This window comes from Trachurus japonicus, chromosome 19 (genome assembly GCF_045865225.1).
Source record: "Trachurus japonicus isolate A0001 chromosome 19, Traja_1.0".
In the NCBI taxonomy this organism is placed as follows: domain Eukaryota; kingdom Metazoa; phylum Chordata; class Actinopteri; order Carangiformes; family Carangidae; genus Trachurus; species Trachurus japonicus.
In genome coordinates this window covers 4,471,697-4,491,563 of record NC_140925.1, presented here as the reverse complement: position 1 = coordinate 4,491,563, position 19,867 = coordinate 4,471,697, and the positions used below count along the sequence as shown (strand labels likewise).

At 42.0% G+C, this 19,867-nt stretch overlaps 1 protein-coding gene across 1 annotated transcript; it reads right to left on the bottom strand.

Moving 5' to 3' along the window:
• Positions 1–288: 288 nt before the first annotated feature.
• map3k14b (mitogen-activated protein kinase kinase kinase 14b) lies at positions 289–19,161 on the bottom strand. Its single transcript, XM_085762065.1, has 16 exons — positions 19,067–19,161; positions 18,863–18,938; positions 17,086–17,359; positions 16,230–16,305; positions 14,176–14,863; positions 12,809–12,943; positions 12,176–12,305; positions 11,945–12,073; positions 10,205–10,309; positions 8,886–9,049; positions 7,726–7,876; positions 5,629–6,189; positions 3,106–3,212; positions 1,486–1,606; positions 1,297–1,397; positions 289–514 (listed from the first exon to the last, which is right to left on the bottom strand). The coding sequence occupies exons 3-16, from the start codon at positions 17,330–17,332 to the stop codon at positions 350–352; spliced, it is 2,880 nt and encodes a 959-aa protein (XP_085618191.1). The 5' UTR covers positions 17,333–17,359; positions 18,863–18,938; positions 19,067–19,161; the 3' UTR covers positions 289–349.
• Positions 19,162–19,867: the final 706 nt, after the last annotated feature.

Sequence of the window (19,867 nt, the reverse complement as noted above, 5' to 3'; positions counted from 1 at the left end):
ATAGACTTATTTAATTTTTTTTTCGGGACAATTACGCAATTTGGGGCTTCAGCACAAGACGGACATTACATACGAGCATCATGGAGGTATTTGGATGTTTTTTTGTGTGTGTTTTTTTACGAAGAGCTCCGGTGTCCCTTTGCAACCGTTATATGGACATGCACTGCTACGCCGAGACCCCCTGTAACTCAGAGAAGCCACGGAGGACTCTGAAACTTCTTCCAGCCCTTAGTCAACATGAGGGTGAGTAGATAATGAGTGAAATATCATTCTAGGGTGAACTATCCCTTTAATGACACGGTCTAAGTTAGTGCAAACAATACAAAATAAATAAACAACAACATCTGTTTCACTCCTGGAGCTCCAGCTTCCCGTCCCTGACCCTCCAGCTCCAGCGCTGACAAGTGTCTGGAGCAGGAACGCAGCGGAGCCACAAACCAGACTCTTTGATTTCCTGGTCGAAAGACACAGACTTCCTGTCCAGAGTCTCCAAAGTAAAAGCCTTCCCCGAGATCTGGAGGAGAGACGAGATTTTGAGACTTAAAATAGTCACCCTACACATGGACATCTACCTTTATACTGTATGGAGCTTTAAAGAGATAGTTCAACATTTTGGCAAATTGGCCCATTGCCATAATTCCCATAGTCATAGCAGTAGGTTTGTTACCTTTAATTGTCGGTGCAAGCTGTTTTTAGAACGGCGGAGCAGAGCCGTGAGCTGCTCAGAGCTACACTATGGAGGCTCATGGGATTTCTTGGTTTCCCTCATCAAACTCATCAAATACACAATCCAACAACTCCAAAACGCTCTGGTGGACAAGTTGTGACCTGCACATTCACCACGCTATGAGATAATAACACAACGTTACCAGACAGAGTTGTTTTAGAGGGAAATGCAGAGACTGCTTGATGAAAAACTTCCCCCGACAGGAACATTCATCAGCGGTTTTGCATGAATTTACCTCTAAAACAACTCTGTCTGGTAACGTTCTGTTATTATCTCATAGCGTGGTGAATGTGCAGGTCACAACTTGTCCACCAGAGCGCTTTGGAGTTGTTGGATTGTGTATTTGATGAGTTTGATGAGGGAAACCAAGAAATCCCATGAGCCTCCGTAGCGTAGCTCTGAGCAGCTCGCAGCTCTGCTCCGCCGTTCTAAAAATAGCTTGCACCGACAATTAATGGCAATGGGCCAATTTGCCAAAAATTTTGAACTATCCCTTTAACACAAACATCTACCTTTATACTGTATGGAGCTTTATGATTTTTCAAATATTTCAAAATAAAAGCCCTTACCTGATCACTGATTCCTATGGCCACGTGACCCACTTTGACCCTCCGACGTTCACGGATCCTCAGACACTCGCCCTGGACGTTCTCGATCCAGATGTCAACACCTGTCGAGTGTCACAGCCTCGTTAGAGACAAAACTAAAAAATGTCTCAGTCACAAGATTCCTCCTCCATGACGCCGGTCCGGTCTCACCTTCGAAGCAGTGCGAGGACGGCTGATTGGCTGAGACCGTCCACTCCAGGTGTCCGTCTCCCTGACTGTTGCAGGAGGAAAAGACTCCGGAGCTCAGGTCGTCAGACGAATGGTCCGAGTCCTGCGTGGAAGGCAAGGCAAGGCATCTTTATTTATATAGCGCATTTCATACCAAGGCAACTCAATGTGCTTTCCATAAAGACAAAACATTAAAAAAGAAGCATGAAACAGAATAAAAACAAACAAGACACTAAAAACAGAGTTAGAAGCAGGAACAGATAAAAGTAAAATAAAAGAAAATAGATAAAGTTTTAAGTGAGCTCAGCTATAAGCATTTGAAAAGAGAAATGTTTTTACAGTTGGGGCTGATCTCAGTTCTGCTGGTAGTTTGTTCCACTTGTGAGCAGCATAGCAGCTAAACGCTGCTTCACCATGTCTGGTCTGAACTCTGAGCTCCACTATCTGACCTGAGTCAGTAGATCTCAGAGCTCTACTGGGTTTATACTCTACTAACATGTCATTCATGTAATCTGGACCTAAACCATTCAGTCAGTACGTTTACATGCAGAGCTTAATCGAGCTATGCTCAAAATTCGATTTTGGCGTCAAGTCGGACTTCTGTCCTTGTCTCAATATACATGCAACTGAGAAAATCGAATAACTGACGGGGTCCGACCCCTCATTCGGCGTCACCCGTCATTTCAGCGGGTTAATACGCCCCCTGTCCTGTTGACTTTTCTGTCACCTCCTAAAAAACAACTTAGTAAGCTTAATAATAAATTCTCAACTGCAGTTCCCGACCAGACGCGCCAGTCTGGGCCGGATTCGCGCTGAGAATAGGGTACGGGCTTCCTTTTTTCATCTCTCTCTCTCTCTCTCTTTTTTTTTTTTTTTTAATGAAACACTGGTCGCGCTGTGTGAAATGCATTGAATCGGCGCTAACGTTGGGTTTTTTTCTTTACTTTGCGGGATTCAGGCGGCTTCTCTGCTCCACTTTGTGCTGTCTCTACTGTTGTGGAGCAGCGCACATGCATTGTCCAGTTATACTCCGACTAAGGTGTATACATGACGGAGAAAATCGAATTCCAATCGCATTATCTGGGTGTCTTAATCGGAGTTCTCAACTCCGATTTCAGTCGGACTAAGGTGTTTACATGCACTTCAGTTGTCCAGTTATAGTCGGATTAAGGCAATAATTCGTTTTTTTCAAGTGTCATGTAATGAATGAATGTACTGAATGATTTGTAGATCAGTAGCAGAACTTTAAAATCTATTCTGTAGCTGACTGGGAGCCAGTGTAAGGTCTAAAGAACCGGGGTGATGTGATCTGATCTCTTTGTTCTGGTTAAAACTCGAGCTGCAGCTGTTTGATACTTTTTTGGGGGAGACCAGTCAGAAGACCGTTACAGTAGTCTAGTCTACTGGAGATGAAGGCATGAATCAGCTTCTCCTGATCAGTTTGGGACATAAAACCTTAATTCTGGATATGTTCTTAAGTTGATAAAAGGCTGATTTGGTGACTGATTTGATAGAAAGGAAAAAAAAAAGACGAAGAGGATTTTATTTTGATGCACATAAACATAAACCTCTGTCATGTATTTGTGTGTGTGATGTTCACACCTTCTCTGAGGCGTCTATCTGCGATGTGTCGGAGCAGCTGAAGCAGGAGGGGGGGTCGTCTCGAGGTTCAGGGGACGGCGTCTGCATCATGGTGCCGATGGCTACTTCTGATGACAGACAACATGTTGGTTATGAGTTTCACAGAACAGAAAACTACAGAGTCCAAAAAGACAAACTCAAAAGTATGACACAGCAAATTTAAAAGAAACAGAAACCAGAACCAGGACTGACAGTTAAGTAAAATAAACGAGGGAACTTCCATCTAAACACGTCTTCACCTGGAGGTTTGTACGTAAAACTTGTTTACTTTCTTCCTTCTGTCTTGGGTTCACACAACATTATCTACTTTCACTGTGAATGTTTGCAGAGATGTCCAAACAGTCAGACAGATCCACATTATTATCTGGACAAACAACTACAACTTTCTTACATCAAAACTCAAATATTATTCCTTAAAAAATTGACAAAAGTGTCAGAAAAAAATGAAATAAAATAAACTTCCAGTGTGTGATCATCTGGGTGGATCTGCACCAAACTTTAAAGGGACAGTTCAACATTTTTGGCAAATCCTCCTCTCACCATAATCCCTATAGTCACAGCAGTAGGTTCATCACCTTTAATTATCGCTGCATGTTGTTTTGAGATCGGCGGGGCAGAGACGTGAGCTACCTGTCCCTCATCAAACTCATCAAATACACAATCCAACAACTCCAAAACGCTCTGGTGGACAAGTTGTGACCTGCACATTCACCACGCTATGAAATAATCATGTAACATTACGACACATGAAGCAAATACTCTGAACTACTTTGTGCTTTTGAAATCCCTCCGCCCAGCAGCCGTGTCTGGAATGTAGTTCCGGCTGCATTTGCCTCTAAAACAACTCTGTCTGGTAACGTTACATGATTATTTCATAACGTGGTGAATGTGCAGGTCACAACTTGTCCACCAGAGCGTTGTGGAGTTGTTGGATTGTGTATTTGATGAGTTTGATGAGGGACAGGGGACCTGTACCGTTCACCTCCATTGTGTTCACTGAGCAGCTCACGTCTCTGCCCCGCCGATCTCAAAACAACATGCACCGATAATTAAAGGTGATGAACCTACTGCTGTGACTATAGGGATTGCATGATAGGAGAAGGTTTAGTAGGTAGGTTTAATGCAAATCAGTGCAAATCAGTTCAGCACCCTTTGTGTAACGCTGCAGCAACAAACCACTGATGCATAAAACACATGAGCATATTAACGCTGCAGCAAATAAAGTGAATCCAGACTTCTCCTCCTCCGTTCCGTGTGCAGCAGAGAGGAAACGCTCAGTAATCTGTCTGTAATCCAGTCAGAGCTCACTGTTCATTTAATAAAATTAAGCTGCTGCAGTTAATTAAACAGTGATTTCTGAGCTGAGCCATCCTTCTCCTCCTCCTTATTTATCGGAGCTTTTACAGTTGCACACCACTGCTAGGGCACTTGGGTCATCTAACCAGCTGCTCCTGGCAGTACCCAGGTCCAGACTCTCCACTCGTGGAGACCGAGCCTTCTCAGTCGCGGCTCCTAAGCTGTGGAACAGCCTGCCTCTCCATGTTAGGGCTGCACAGTATGTTGAACATTTTAAAACACTCATAAAAACTTATCTTTTCTCCTTGGCGTTCACTCCCAGCTAAGCAAGCAATCTTGGCTCTCTCTCTTTCTTTCCCTCTCTCTCTTTTTTATTCTTTCTTTTTAACCTAGATTTGTTTTAAAGTGACTACTATCCCTTGTGTTGTTTTAATTGTTTGTTGTTTGTTGTAGTGTTTGTGATTAAAGCAGAAGTAAGCGATCCGGTCGTTTTGGCTAACGCTGCGTTCCAGGCAGGCTTTTGAAACTGTAAATTACAGCTTCAAGTCACAACTTACGACTTTGTAGCGTTCCAGGCAACCCACTCGTGTTTCTCCAACCTGTTTTACCTGTGAAAGTCACTATAACGGCCACTCGTAACTTCCGACCCGTGAACTCGCACCAGATCGAACTGGTATGACTTCACAGGTCGGAAAAACACGAGTTACGGGTTGCCCTGAACGCACCATAACTTCTTGTCAGCTGATGGAGTTAGCAGCCCCCGCCCTCGTCATGGATCTATTGGTCCTCGTCCCTACGTCACCACATTCACGCGCATCCCTTGGCTGCACACACAGCCCTTCATGCCGTTCTCTCTCCTCATTGGATAAAAATTGTAGGATACGAGAAAAGTTTTCTCCTCGGCTCAGAGCAGAGCAGAGTGACTGACAGACCCGTGTTTCAGACCAAACACTCTATGTAAGTGATTGCTGTCGGAAGATATAACTATTTAAGATTTATATTAACACAAACATTACGCTTACTTCTGCTTTAACTTTGTTGTGCTTTTGCAATTGTACAGCACTTTGGTCAACTGAGGTTGTTTTAAATGTGCTTTATAAATAAATTGTGAGTGGACTTGACTTGACTTGACTTCCTCCTCCTCCTTCTCCTCCTCCTCCTCCTCCTCCTCCGACTCCTCCGACTCACCGTCTCGGAGATATTCCAGCTCCGGCTCCGACCCCCAGGGGCTGTGGTCGGTCCGTTGGCCTCTCTGCAGCAGAGGGAAGAGTCCTCTGAGGGTGTGGAGGTGACCTGTGGAGATGGAGGAGTCCCACTCTTCCTCTTCCTCCTCCTCCTCCTCTTCCTCCTCTTCCTCCTGTCCTTCCTCCTCCTCCTCCTCCTCCTCCTCCTCCTCCTCCCAGTCGCCCTCGTAGTCCTGGTCACTCTTCGGCCACGCCCGCCGGCTCAGCTCCTCCTCCCCCATGTAGATGTCCACCTCAGAGTCCGAGCCGGTCTCCCAGTCCTTCTCGTCCCGCAGAGACTTCGGCTGAGAGTCCCAGTCCCCGCTGAACGAGTCCGTCTCCGCCTCGGAGTCTCCGTCCTCGCAGGCCACCGCCGCCGTCCTCCAGGGGCTCACCCAGTGCATTGTGGGAGGAGCTGGCGGTTTGTTAGGATGGTGGGACGACGAGGCGTCTTCGGTCCGGTTCTTGCCAACGCGATGCAGAGTCTCCCAGGCGGTTCTGACGGACCAGGACCTCAGACCTCCGACTGTGGAGACAAAACATCGGCTGTTCGTCACCATTTAATGTTAACCTATGGTGGGTTTGTCCTTGGTCCTTTTCAAGGTTATAGGAAACTTATGTTTAAATTGAACTTTAAAACATGATTAAAATCTAAAATTTGTTAAAATCTAAAATCTCTAAACATGATTAAAAGGTAAAAAATGTGAAATTTATAAATGTAAAACAATAACCTTGTATTCAAAATTAGCCATCCTAATACTAAGAGGCGCCTCTAATTTACTAGATCTTTATGACGGCCATTTGGCCTGATGGGCTTTGATCTAATGTCAATTATGATGGAGATCTATGTATGTTGATAGATTATTTGTGTATATATATATTCTATGTCTTTTCTACTTCAACACAAGGTGTGTTCTGATTTATGTATTTCCCTTAACCATGTGACTCATCATGTGACCCTCAGGGGAAGGTTTAAAAATGGGGCGTCTTATACAAATGAGTTAGTCTGAAGAAGAGCAGTGCGCTCGAAACGTTACTGTCTTTTTATTTTTGATGTGCTAATAAATCTGCACGTAAGGGAGCTGAAGTGTGCGGTCTCCTCTTTTCTCTTTTTTGTTCACGTTTATGTTTTTAAACTGGATGTGCGCGACCTTATTTACTCTCTGTTCGTCACCAGAGCAGCAGCACTGAAGTAGGGACGTCACAATTAGTTGTTTTCACAATGAATCGCGGTATTAAACGCCACAATTAATTAATCATAGAGATCCCTAAATACCGTCACGTCCCAAAAAAGATTATGTCGGAACCGTATCGGCAGATGTGCAGCCAAAATAAAGGTAAATGCACAGATACTGGTCCATTTAACTTAACGTAACATTGAATTGGTAGGAATTTAAATGTTAGCGTGTCATTTTTAATTTAAAAAAACAACAAAATAAAACAAAAAACAACTAAAATAAACGTAAACATTTGATATAGATGACAATTTATGACCTGAATATTTCAAACACTTCCCCTGGGGGGTTAATAATTCGTCATATATTTAATTTAATTTAATTCAGTTTATGCAGGTTAACATAGTGACACTTGCACTCGTTACAAACAAGTCAATGTGACTGATGTTCTGCATACAGAGATTATAGCTAATGCTAGTTTCCAACTCCCGTCCCTAGTTAGGCTTTTAGTAGAAAAAAGAAGGTAAGAAGAAAGACATCAAAATTACATACAACACTATAAAATGTACAATACATCTAAAATCATACCAAGTCATGACACATTAAAAACGCATACAGTTCTGATTTTGTTTCAGCCAGATTTTAACCTTTGTATAAAAAATTCTAATGTCTTGGGTTAGTTTTATTTTCTTTATTAAATATTTTGTGTAAACAATGAATAATGTAATTATATATTTGACTTTATTTGATTTTACACATTCATAGTGTTGTGAAATTAATACATAATAATCGTGATAATCGTAATACCGTGATTATTTCTTTGTAATCGTGACATCCCTACACTGAAGCTTTTCCAGCACGAACACACTCAGGTATCCGTCACCGACCTGCTCTCAGGGCCTTGGTGGTTTTCCTCCGCAGCTCCCTGGCCGACGCGCGGCGGTCCGGGTCCTTCTGCAGCCCGGCCCTGAACACCTCGGCCGTGAAGTTGTTACAGGTGGACGGCACCTCCCACAGAGGAGGAGGCTCGTTCACAATCTGACAAACCAGACGAAACGACAGTGAGAAGGTCTCAGAGCTGAAAAACTTAAAGGGCAGTTCCAGGCAAATTCAACCTGGGCTCTAGTTTACTAATATTTTAGGTGTAACAGAATAAATCTGCAGATTTTCTTTTTAATGTCTCCTGTTCTGCAGTACAGTAGTTGTGTCTGTCCCTGCATCGCCACAGCAGCGTATGATGGGAGCGGACGGATCTTTTGCATCCCACAAGACTGCAATTTTTTTCAACAGACAACGTCAGATGTCTTCAGACGTACACCGAGGGGTTTGTTCACTTCAAGGAAGCCAACATATTTGTAAACGGAGCTGTAATACGAAGTCTAGTGAAAGTCGAGTTGACGGCTCAGTATGTTTACAGGAGCTTCACCCAAAACAATCTTTTTCTTGTTCGTTTTGAAAAAAATCTCCGTAAACACGACATTGAGAACAAGAAATATCTGCGTACACACTGAAAACGACTGAAAACGCTGTTGTAGTACATACTCCAGGCCTGTGTGTGGTGCTGTAACGCTGTCACACATAAACACCACAAACAGAGAAGCAGACAGAAAGTTTAGGTATTCACACTCAAACATTATAAGTGGATGACGTTTTGAGATTTTCCCACTCTAGGACCCGTTTTATACCGTTTTCACCCCCCGATAACACAGTTTCCGTCTGGACGAAACGATAAAATACTTTACTACGAATTCAATAAATTCATATTTGTGTGGACGGGCTCTGAAGCTCCCGTTTGTTTTATCAACAGAGGAATATCAACTTGGAAGCACAACGTCTTCGTAGCAGTCAGAGTAAATCTGGCTGTTGTTTATTCTACTTGTAAACATAGTGAGAGAACTTGACTCTCACTAGACTTCGTATTACAGCTCCGTTTACAAACATGTCGTCTTCCTTCCTTCCTTCCGTTATCTGAGAAAAAAATGTGGTTTTGCCCCAGGTTGAATTTACCTGGAATAGCCCTTTAATAAAGATAAAGGTTTTCTTTTACCTGCAGACACAGAGGATGGGAGTAGAAGCGGATCCACGGGTGGCAGCCGTTCAGCATGTGCAGCATCATGCAGCAGCTGCTCCACACGTCGGCCTTCACACTGAGCCGGTAGCCCCGGGCAACCTCCGGCGCCATGTGGGTCTCTGTGCCGGGGAAGGCCGCTCCTGCACGGACACAGAGACGCTTTAACATCCACCTCTGTCTCCGTCTCATCACACAGATCACACCTGTTCATCTGAGCAGCGGCTACAATTTCTACTGATACATCACTACTATTGTTTAAAATGTGAGACACTACGTACACATATCACCATGAAACCTCCCAAGTTTATCACTTAGGCTACAGTAAAACAATTATTTTTCATATTACAAGTCAAGTTGTATGTGTAAATATGTAAATGAGGCAATATCTAATGAAATTTGCACTAATTTGCATACATTTCCAGAACAGAAATCTGAACAATGGATGTACTTAGTAAGTGAAATTCTTGTTTTATTTTGTTGACATATTAGAGACAAAAGTTTTTACAGAGGGGATTTTGGATATCTCTTTTTATCACTCTGTAAATGAGAAAATACTGTCAACAGCCCTAAAAAAATATCTTATTTTGCCATATTTTGCCATGTTTTAAGAAATAAAATGTTGTATAAATCAGGCTATGAATGATATATCAACAATCCCCTCTGTAAAAACCTTCAGACTATAGAAAGGGATCAAACTGGAAGGTTTGGTGTCTGTAGATGCTGCTGAAGTGGAGATTTCTAGCTCAGAGTCTGTTTTCCCAAAACTAATTTTGAGAAAACAGCCTTTAAAGACTTAAATTTCCATAGATTGTTATTGTCAATCTTATTTTTATGATTGGTTGCTGATACGGAGGAAATGACAATTTTTGGAGCTTACATCATTGTTCAGGAGAGAGAGAACTTTACAATGATACCTGACATGACATAGGTCAGACTAACTTCTGGTGAATTTAGGAGACAAAAGAGACAAAATGAAGTAAAATAAAAACAGCTTTATGTTGATTTTTTACCATTTCTTTCCACTATTCTGAAAGACAACATGTTAAGGAGGCAAAATAGCCCAAAATCTAAATTTTCGACTTATCAGTGCATGAAAAAACAGTGTAGTTTTTTGTAGCCTGTAGTGTCTCGCCTTAACTCTCTGTCATCATAATGAACTTGGCTGCACCACTAACGGATGAACCTATGAAGCGTGACTGACCCTTTCTGTTCGTTTTAAAGTGAATCTGTGAAACCATGTGACCTTTGGCCCCGTGGCTGATGGCGCTCGGTGTGACGGAGCAGAGTCCACTCACCCCCGAAGGCCTTGGTGCTCCGCCCGCTGTCATCCAAAGTCTCTGAGAGACCAAAGTCACAGAGGAATGTGTCTCTGCAGTCTGCAGACAGCAGCACATTGTCAACTGGAATAAAATCAACACACAGGATTGAGAGAGACAGCTTGTTTTCATTTGGAGCTCATTATGAAACAGTGGGGCCGAGGAGGCAGGAGCTGACGGCCGGCCGCGGCCACATGGGAACAAAACCTCGTCCTCTTTGTGGCCGCGGCTCCTCCACAGCTGCCTCCAGGTGAAAAAAAACAAAAAAACACCCAAAATAAAGCACACACACACGTTTTCCCCAGCTCTGTGTGGAGATGTGATGGGATGCGACTGCTTGATTTGGTGGTTGAGTGAACCTGCTCGCTGAGCACAATGGAGGGGCCTAATTTGAGCGAGCCCCCTCCCCTCCCTCTCAATCCTCTCACAGGGGATTACCGAGGGTTTAGGCTGAGGTGTCAGTTTGGGATTAGGTCCCGTCACCGTGGACGCTCGCTGACAGTCGGACCAGCAGCTACAGGCTTTACTGGGCTCCCTCCCTCTGTGTGAGCTGATAATATCAGACCTACTGTCCAACACACACACAACATGATGATGTAGCCTGCTGCATCTGCTTCTGTCTATATTATATATATTGTAGATATAATATAGACAAATAATTCTAATTATTGACATAAATGTTCTTGTATGCACCCCAAAGTTCAATACATGTTAATATAACAAACAGTATAGGCCTAGAAGTGTCAGACCACCTTGTCCCAAAATGGGAAAATAAATGTTAAAAAAAAGAAAAAATTAAGAAAACATGCATTTTTTACATGCATGTTGTTTTCATTAACTTACATATAACTGAATATACTGTATATAATGTTATATGGTCATAACATAACATAAAAATTAATTCATTTTTGTAAATATCCTAATAATTAAAACATTTACAGATATTGGTACCTTATAACATATTGTAAAAAAGACCCATATATATATATGTTGTATGGGTATTTCAAACTTATGTCGTCGTTTATCCAGAGGATGTACTGTACATGTATGTGATAATGTAATGTAATATAGTGTCTAACAATATTAACTGTATTTATCCATTATTGGCAGGTTAATATAAACCAGAATTGGAAAAGCATCAATGTCCGGTAAGTAAAAGTAAAAATATGACGAAATAAAAACATGACATTAGAGGTAAAACGCTCCAGTGTTACATTATTGACTCACTTATTGATCTGTTTACATCTGAATAGCACCTTAACACTGACTCTGTTTGAGGTGCAGATCATTTTAATAACTGTATATAATAATGAATTTTATAAATCGCATTGTATGTCAATGTAAGTTGTAGCCTGCAAAGTAAATGTAGACTGTCGGATGTTGGATAATGTTGGAGAAAGTACTTGGATACTTTATTTAAAGGGATAGTTCAACATTTTGGCAAATTGGTCCATTGCCATAATCCTTATAGTCATAGCAGTAGGTTCGTTACCTTTAATTGTCGGTGCAAGCTATTTTTAGAACGGCGGAGCAGAGACGCAAGCTGCTCAGAGCTACACTACGGAGGCTCATGGGATTTCTTGGTTTCCCTCAATGTTGAACTATCCCTTTAAGTAAAAGTTACACTACTTTAATAAGATGATATTCCTCACAAGTTAAAGTCCTGCATTAGAAAGAGACAAATAAGATAAGGATGCTAGAACAGGAGCATGAACGCACCTTTGACATCCAGGTGAAGGACCTTCCTGTGGTGAAGGTGCTCCAGCGCCCCCAGTGTCTGGTGCAGGTAGTGCAGGGCCAGATCCTCCGGGAGGGAGTTCATCTCTTTGAGCAGCTGAGCCAAACACGCTGGAGGAGGAAGTTGAAACGACGTCACACTTCACTTCATCATCTATACAGCTGCAACGTGACGTCTCAGTCTCTTATTGTGAAAGTTCTCCGGTTTCCTACCTGGCTTCAGGTCCATGAAGAGCACGACGCTCGGCCCCTCCCTCACCGCCCCGAACAGCTGCACCACCCGGGGGGAGTCCAGGCAGCTCCACGTCTTCACCTCCTCACTGCTGAAGTGACTCAGCGGAATCTGAGGCACAATAACTTTCAGCTTAGTCATTGTTTCACTGGGGCGAGAGCAGGACGCTGACTCACTCTCTCTCTCTCTCATTGCAAAAACTCAAAATCTTTCCAAGAATATTTGTCTTATTTCTTGTCAAAATGTCTCATTTCTAGTCAAAACTAATCTCTTTCCACTTAAAATAAGACTCATCACCTAAAAATGAACTTGTTTTTAGATAATTTTCACTTGTTTCAAACAAAATCTTCACTTGAAACAGTAGAAAAATCTGCCAGTGAAAGCAGGTTTGTTGTGCTTGTAATAAGAAAGAAAAACTTGATCCACTATAAAATTTTTCTAATTATTTCAAGTGAAAATAGACTTGAAAGAACTAAAAAGTGTCTAGAAACAGGCTACTTTTTAATGTGATGTTTCTTATTTTAAGTATAATGAGATTTGTTTTGACTAGAAATAAGACAGATATTCTTGGTAAGATATTTGAGTTTTTGCAGTGCTGTTTCTTGGCCTCTTACCCTCTTGGCGGCGCATTCGAATCCCGTCCTCTTGTCACGGACACTGAACACATCGCCGTAGGAGCCGTTCTGGATGTGGTGCAGGACGCTGTACTCCTCCCCCTCCCTGTACCGAGAGCGGTGAGGCTGCAGGCGCTGGAGGGCCAGAGGTCAAAAGGTCAACAACACGGACGAGAAACAGGAAAACCAGAGAGACGTCAGCTCTAATCGCCTTCAGATTGTTTTCACAGGAAAAACACAAATGTATTGATAAGAAACTGACGATAACTCTGATTAATCTGCAAATTCTTGACTCCCCAACTCCCCAGAAACCAAGAATATGCAGTTCACTATCACGTATCCATCACCCTGGTTTTTGTTTTATTGTTGTTTTATCTAGTTTTTGTCTCGTTATGTTGGTTTTTTGTTTTTAATCTTGTGTGTCAAGTGTCGACAATGCCAGAAAAAACCCAGCTAAGGCCTCATGTTCAACACAGGAATTAGATTTGGACATTTGAGAAGCTGGAAACTGCAAATATTTGGTAAACCTTTAATTTACAGGCTGCTAATTACATGATTAGAGTGACGCCTAGAAATAACAATCAATTTCATAATAATGTCATGTTTTCCATAAAGGCAAAATAGTACACATGCTTTTCATGCTTTGAATTCTTTGGGAAAGGCCAAAGTCCTTTGCAATTTTCAATTACAATAAATTATTTCTGGACTGTTTTCTACGCAATCAATTGTTATTTCTTGGCGATTTTGTGACATTATGACGTAATAAGCAGCCTGTAAATTAAAGGGTTACCAAAAAAACCTGCTCAGTCCTCATGTTCAACACAGACAGGACTTAGATTTGGACATTTGAGAAACTGGAAACTGTTAATATTTAAAGGGCTAGTTCAACATTTTGGCAAATTGGCCCATTGCCATAATCCCCATAGTTTTAGAAGTAGGTTTGTTACCTTTAATTGTCGGTGTAAGATAACGTTACGGGATGGAGTTGTTTTAGAGGTAAATTCATGCAAAATCACAGATGTGCGTTGCCTTCAGGGACAGTTTTTCATCAAGCAGTCTCTGCATTTACCTCTAAAACAACTCTGTCTGGTAACGTTCTGTTATTATCTCATAGCGTGGTGAATGTGCAGCTCACAACTTGTCCACCAGAGCGTTGTGGAGTTGTTGGATTGTGTATTTGACGAGTTTGATGAGGGAAACCAAGAAATCCATTAGCTTCCGTAGCGTAGCTCTGAGCAGCTCGCGGCTCTGCTCCGCCGTTCTAAAAAATAGCTTGCACCGACAATTAAAGGTAACGAACCTACTGCTATGACTATATATACTATTTTCTATTCTATTTTATTACAATGTTAACTTTGTGCTCTTACAGGGTGAAAGACGAGTCCTTCGTTGACGTGGCCGTGGTTGTTGTGTCTCTGGTCGTTGAGCGTCTGTCTGATCAGGTCTCTGAAGAACGGAGGAACCAGCAGCTTCAGCGTCTGCGTCACTTTCCCTCTCAGTTCCTCCAGCTGAGGTGGTGGTGAGGTGAAGCCAGACACACGCATGAGGTCAAAGGTCAGACCTGACCTCCTCCTCCTCCTGGCCTCGGCGGCGAGCGTGTCGTCCTCGTCGCCGTCGCAGCAGCACGACGAGTCCGAGTCGCTTTCATGCGTGCAGATGGATCCAGAGTCCTGGTCCAGACCCGATCCGCAGTCCGAGTCCGGGTCCTCGGAGCTGGCCGTGTCCTCCTCCTCCGTCGTCTCTTGGTCCCCGCCGGACAGAGATGCGCAGCTGCCGTCTCCATGGCAACAGGAGGCTGAGTCCGTGAACTGAGGAGGAGGCGGGATGATGTCGGTCGACCGCAGCCAGTCGATCTCCTGCACCCACAGGCCGCGGATGATGGGCGGCTGCTCTCCTCCGTCCTCCTCCTGGCTCCGCCTCCTCCTCCTCCGGCTGCTGCTGCTGCTTTTCCGCCGCTGCTGCTTCCGGTGCAGGTGGTGCAGCGGCGGCAACGGCCCCAGGTTCAAACCCTCGTCCTCGCTGTCGCTCAGGAAGGCAGATCCCTCACAGAGAGACCTGAGGGCGAGAGGAGGAGCGGCGTCAGTCAGGAGGTCCCTGAACGCACCCTATGGCAAGCCATTTTAACATTTAAAAGCCAGACTGGATATGTGTTGCAGATATCTGTAATTCAGTTTTGCCCAGTCAAAAAGAATATTTCAGATATCTGCAACTACGTTCTTCCTAGGACAAATGACGTCACTTTTGCCATTCATGTGTATGGGGTTTGTCATTACAGATATCTACAATTCAGTTGCAGATATCTGCAATGTGAATTACAGATATCTGTAACTGAATTACGACTAGTAGCCTACTAATTCCAGTTTGAGATATCTACAATTTGATTCTGACTAGTCATAATTCCAGTTCAAGATATCTTCAATTCACCTCAATTAAAGATATCTACATGTCCCTTTTCAGATATCTTAAATTAAGTGTTGACTAGGCGAAATGACGTTGTAGATATCTTTTAAATGTTAAATCCGCTTGCCATATGCACCACCACCACCACCACCACCACCACTCACTCAGCACCTTTCTTTTTTTTCTTTTTTTTATGTTTATGACAGACAAATGTTACCTTATTGCAGTTACATGGATAAGATACACATCTTGTATGCATTTATCAGTATCTATCTGCCTAGTCTTTTTTTTTCTTCTTACAAACAGCAACAAAAACAGCAAAAAAAAAAAAAAATGAAGTCCAGCAATAATGTAGGCTACAAAACAAGCCAGACCTACAACACAAAACAAAACAAAACAAAACAAAACAAAACAAAACAAAACAAAACAAAACACCCTAGGAAGTCTACATATTATACCAATCCTGTACCTGCCTCTAATAAAATATGGATAGATGGTGACATCCTTACATATCCAGCAATTGAGCTATAGGAATGGGCCCCACACCTCGTTAAATAAGTCTTCCCTCCCAGCCACTCCTTAAAAGTGGACTGAGTGGGAGATTTCCAGTGGCGTGAAGTTTAGAGAGGAGTGTTTGTTTGTAGTAGTGGTTCATTTGGGTCATATGCACATAATATTTGTCTGGCAAGTACAGATTGATGACAATTGTTTAATTTTTACTATAAAAAATTAAACAATCGTCATCCATCTCTACCTGCCAGACTATATTCAATCTAATTTATGAGTCCATAATTAGGAGCAGGCTGAAGCTAATGCTTGTACGTGCCGAGTCGACCCTTCAATCCTTAACTATTTATATTTCAATGCTGCCAAACAAAACAAACAAAACATAGATATCATAATAACCCCATAATCCATCAACCTTTAAAAAATAATGATAATAGCCTAATAATAATAATATTTAAAAAAAAAAAAAAAAAGGCATATTCCAAACAGGTGTGAGCTGCACGTTGTGACGTACCTGTGTTTTCTGAGCAGAGGAGACCGAGAGAAGAGACACTCTGTGCAGGTGGGACTGAACTCCTGGAAGTCTTCTCCTGGGACAGAGACATGTGGACAGTTAGACAAATACATATACAGTGTCAAAATGTCTGTTAATGTCAACAGTTCAGGAAGTGGGGTGGCACTTTATAATAAGTTATAAACAGTTAAAAATGTTTTACTCATCATTGATAAGCACTAACTGTATTTATAAACTACATACTATTATACTTTTTTTATAAAGTGTTACTGCGAATAGAAGATGAAATAATCCCCAAAAGGCATAAAGTCAAACATGAAACTCTTTTTTTTCAATATTTTAAGCAATATCAGTGTATTATTTTAGTTTTTCTACAGTTTTAGCTCTCAGATAACTTTGACCAAGGAGATATTTACTATTTACACTGTGATAGTTTCAAAGGGCGGGGGGGCTACTGGTACTAACTATGCTGCAGGCCCTTTTCCTTTTCTGTCATTTTGAAAATGGAAAAGAAGAAATTGAAGATTTTGACCAGGGGTGCCCAAACTTTTGCATGACACTATATGTATGATGAGTCTATCTATTCTTAATTATTTATTTAACTTAACAAAACTTTTGCTGTCTTTTTAGAATTTTAGAATTATTGTCTTGTTTTAAACATGTCTCCCTTTTTTATCTTTGCATACAACATGACAGGGAGAACGGCTTCTCACCCCCATGTTAAACAAATGGTTTCTCATGAAAGTGACAAATAAAACTGAATTGAATTGAATTGAATTGAATTGAGTGTAGAGGAAACAGAAACAGAAACAGAAACAGAAACAGAAACAGAAACACCTCCCCCTCCCAGTCTTACTCTCGGCCTGGGCCACTATGGACACACAGGGGTTCTCCTCGGGGCCCTCGGGGCCCTCGGGGGCCAGCTGCTTGGCGGTGCCGTGCTGCATCACGCGGCTCAGGTGGGGGCCGATGACCTGGACCAGAGAGTCCTGCTCCTCCTCTCGGCCCCGGTCGTCCTCCTCTTTACCCAGGAACGAGAGCTCGGAGCCTCCGGTGACGATGATGAACGGCGTGTTGGAGTTAAACATCCGGGGAATGGCCATGACTGTGTCGGTGCAGGAGTGCAGCTACTGCAGGACAACACACACACAGCAGTAAATACACACTGTGGAGTAAAGGTGAAGTATTTTTGTTAATATTATAAACAACACAGTCCCAAAGTAATGCACAATGAGAAAATATATGTTTAAAAGTATCAGAAAAACCATATATAAACATATGAAACTTTACATTCCTGTTGTTTTCATTAACTTCCATATGCAAATAAAATATATATGCTGTTAAAATCCATGGTCACAACATATTAAGATATAAAAAACATTATATATGTGTTGTAATGTGCGTGTATAGGCTATTGCAGAAATACAGATCTTACTAGGTATTTCATATATGATTAACTCATATTCTCATATGAAGAATATATGTAATAGTGTTATGTGATATGTGATGTAATAACAATATGATAGATAGATAGATAGATAGATAGATAGATAGATAGATAGATAGATAGATAGATAGATAGATAGATAGATAGATAGATAGATAGATAGATAGATAGATAGATAGATAGATAGATAGATAGATACGGTGGATAGATAGATAGATAGATAGATAGATAGATAGATAGATAGATAGATAGATAGATAGATAGATAGATAGATAGATAGATAGATAGATAGATAGAAATGATACAAAACCATAACAACAACAACAATATCGTATGAAAAACAAGGTTGGATGAAGGTTTCCACCTGTTGCACCTGTGACCACACCCACCAGTGATGTCACTGAGTTCACACCTGTACGTCGCTGCGGTGAGAGGTCAGACCACCGGGGGTCAGTACAGACCAGGTTTTCAGGTTTTCAGGTGGCGTTGCCCTTTAAGCTCCAGAGACTTTCACACACTTGCCAAGATAAAAATCTATTTTTAAATCGACTTTCAATCCTGCACGACGTTTTAAAAAGAAGACTTGTCGATTCAACCGTAGTAGAAAATAGCAGATTTGTAATTGGCAGGCGCTTTAATGCGGAGGTATTTGCCGTGGCCGGGGCGTGAATGAACAGACACCACTAGTGATCCTGGCAGAGTGAGTATAAATAGCCTGCAGAGATGCGGCTGCATGCTTTCCACCGGGCCGGCCCAGCTGTCAGAGTCTCTCTCCTCAGGCCCAACGCCATGTTGACAGAAACTACTGGGACCAAAACACGGAAACTTCCCACACAAAGAGGAAAGAGACACTGAAGTCCTCACAGAAACAGAAAACCTGCAAGGCAGCATGATGGGTAGACAACCTGAGGCTGGATGGATGGATGATGCAAAGTCACAGAGTTGAACCAAAAGCTTCATTTATAAAGTTGGTTTTTGTTAAGAGTCGGTGTGAGAAGACGAAGCTCCAGAGATTTGAACCTGACACCACGATGATGAGGACGTGAAACATCTACATCCCGTAATGTCTCCGGCTGAGACCACGCTGCAGCAGCTCCGTGACCTGACACTGAGATAATGTCACACACACAGAGACACAGACACACACAGACACATGTTTCAGAGGTTTAAAGCTGCAGCTTCTTACCTGAAACACGTTTGTTTCCTCACTCTAACAATCAGGTGTGTTCCTCCCCCGTCCCGATGCAGGTTCAGGTGAGATTCTGGTTTTGTAAAGACAGATGAGAGGACAGGTCTGATCTGATCTGTTCTGGTCTGGTTGGACTTCCTGAGTCTCCGTCTGTCTGTTTGTCTTGTGTCATGTGTATATTAGTGTCCAGCTGTAACCTACCGGCTTTCAGCCCCCGCAGGCTCTGCTGATTGGTCGACCACGTGGGTAAGTTATGAGCCCTTACACCTCTGTCACCCCCTCCTCCTCACCCTCCTCACCCTCTCACCCTCCTCACCCTCTCACCCTCCTCACCCTCCACCCACACACGGATTCCAGCCTCCGAAGACTCTGGATGCCCTCAGTGACACTTGGATCTCATCTGTCACGCTCTTCTAGGTCATTCAGTGTTTCACTTGTAACGACAAGACAAAAAAAACAAAACTTAAACTGAGATATCATGAAGTTATAAGACATTATATCATGTAAACATTAATTGATTTTCAAATATTCTGAAAATTAAAGTTCAATGTGAAAATAAAGTAGGATATTTTAGATATGTGAAGCTTTAAAATCCACTTTGTTGTTGTAAATAAAACTTAAACTCAAACTCAAATCTCATTATCAGGTGTGATATTCAAATATTTTAAGTATGTAAAACAAATAATAGGCTATGTAATGTCACTTCATTATAAAACTTAATAACAACAATAATAATTTAGCATAATAGTTAAAGTAGAATTAATATGCTGTATATCTTATTTACACTATAGATTAAGTGCAGTGTCTGTGTTGGTAAACTGATGATCATCCATTTTAAGTATGTTAATCGTGGATACACATGCAAATATTACAACGAAATTAGAAATTTAAGTAGGCTATATTACAGAATACTTGATTTTCAAAGTAATTTACAACAAGTTTGTCCCAGATGTTTTAACACTTTCATATTTCTTTCTTTTCTAACTTTATGGCCAAAACATA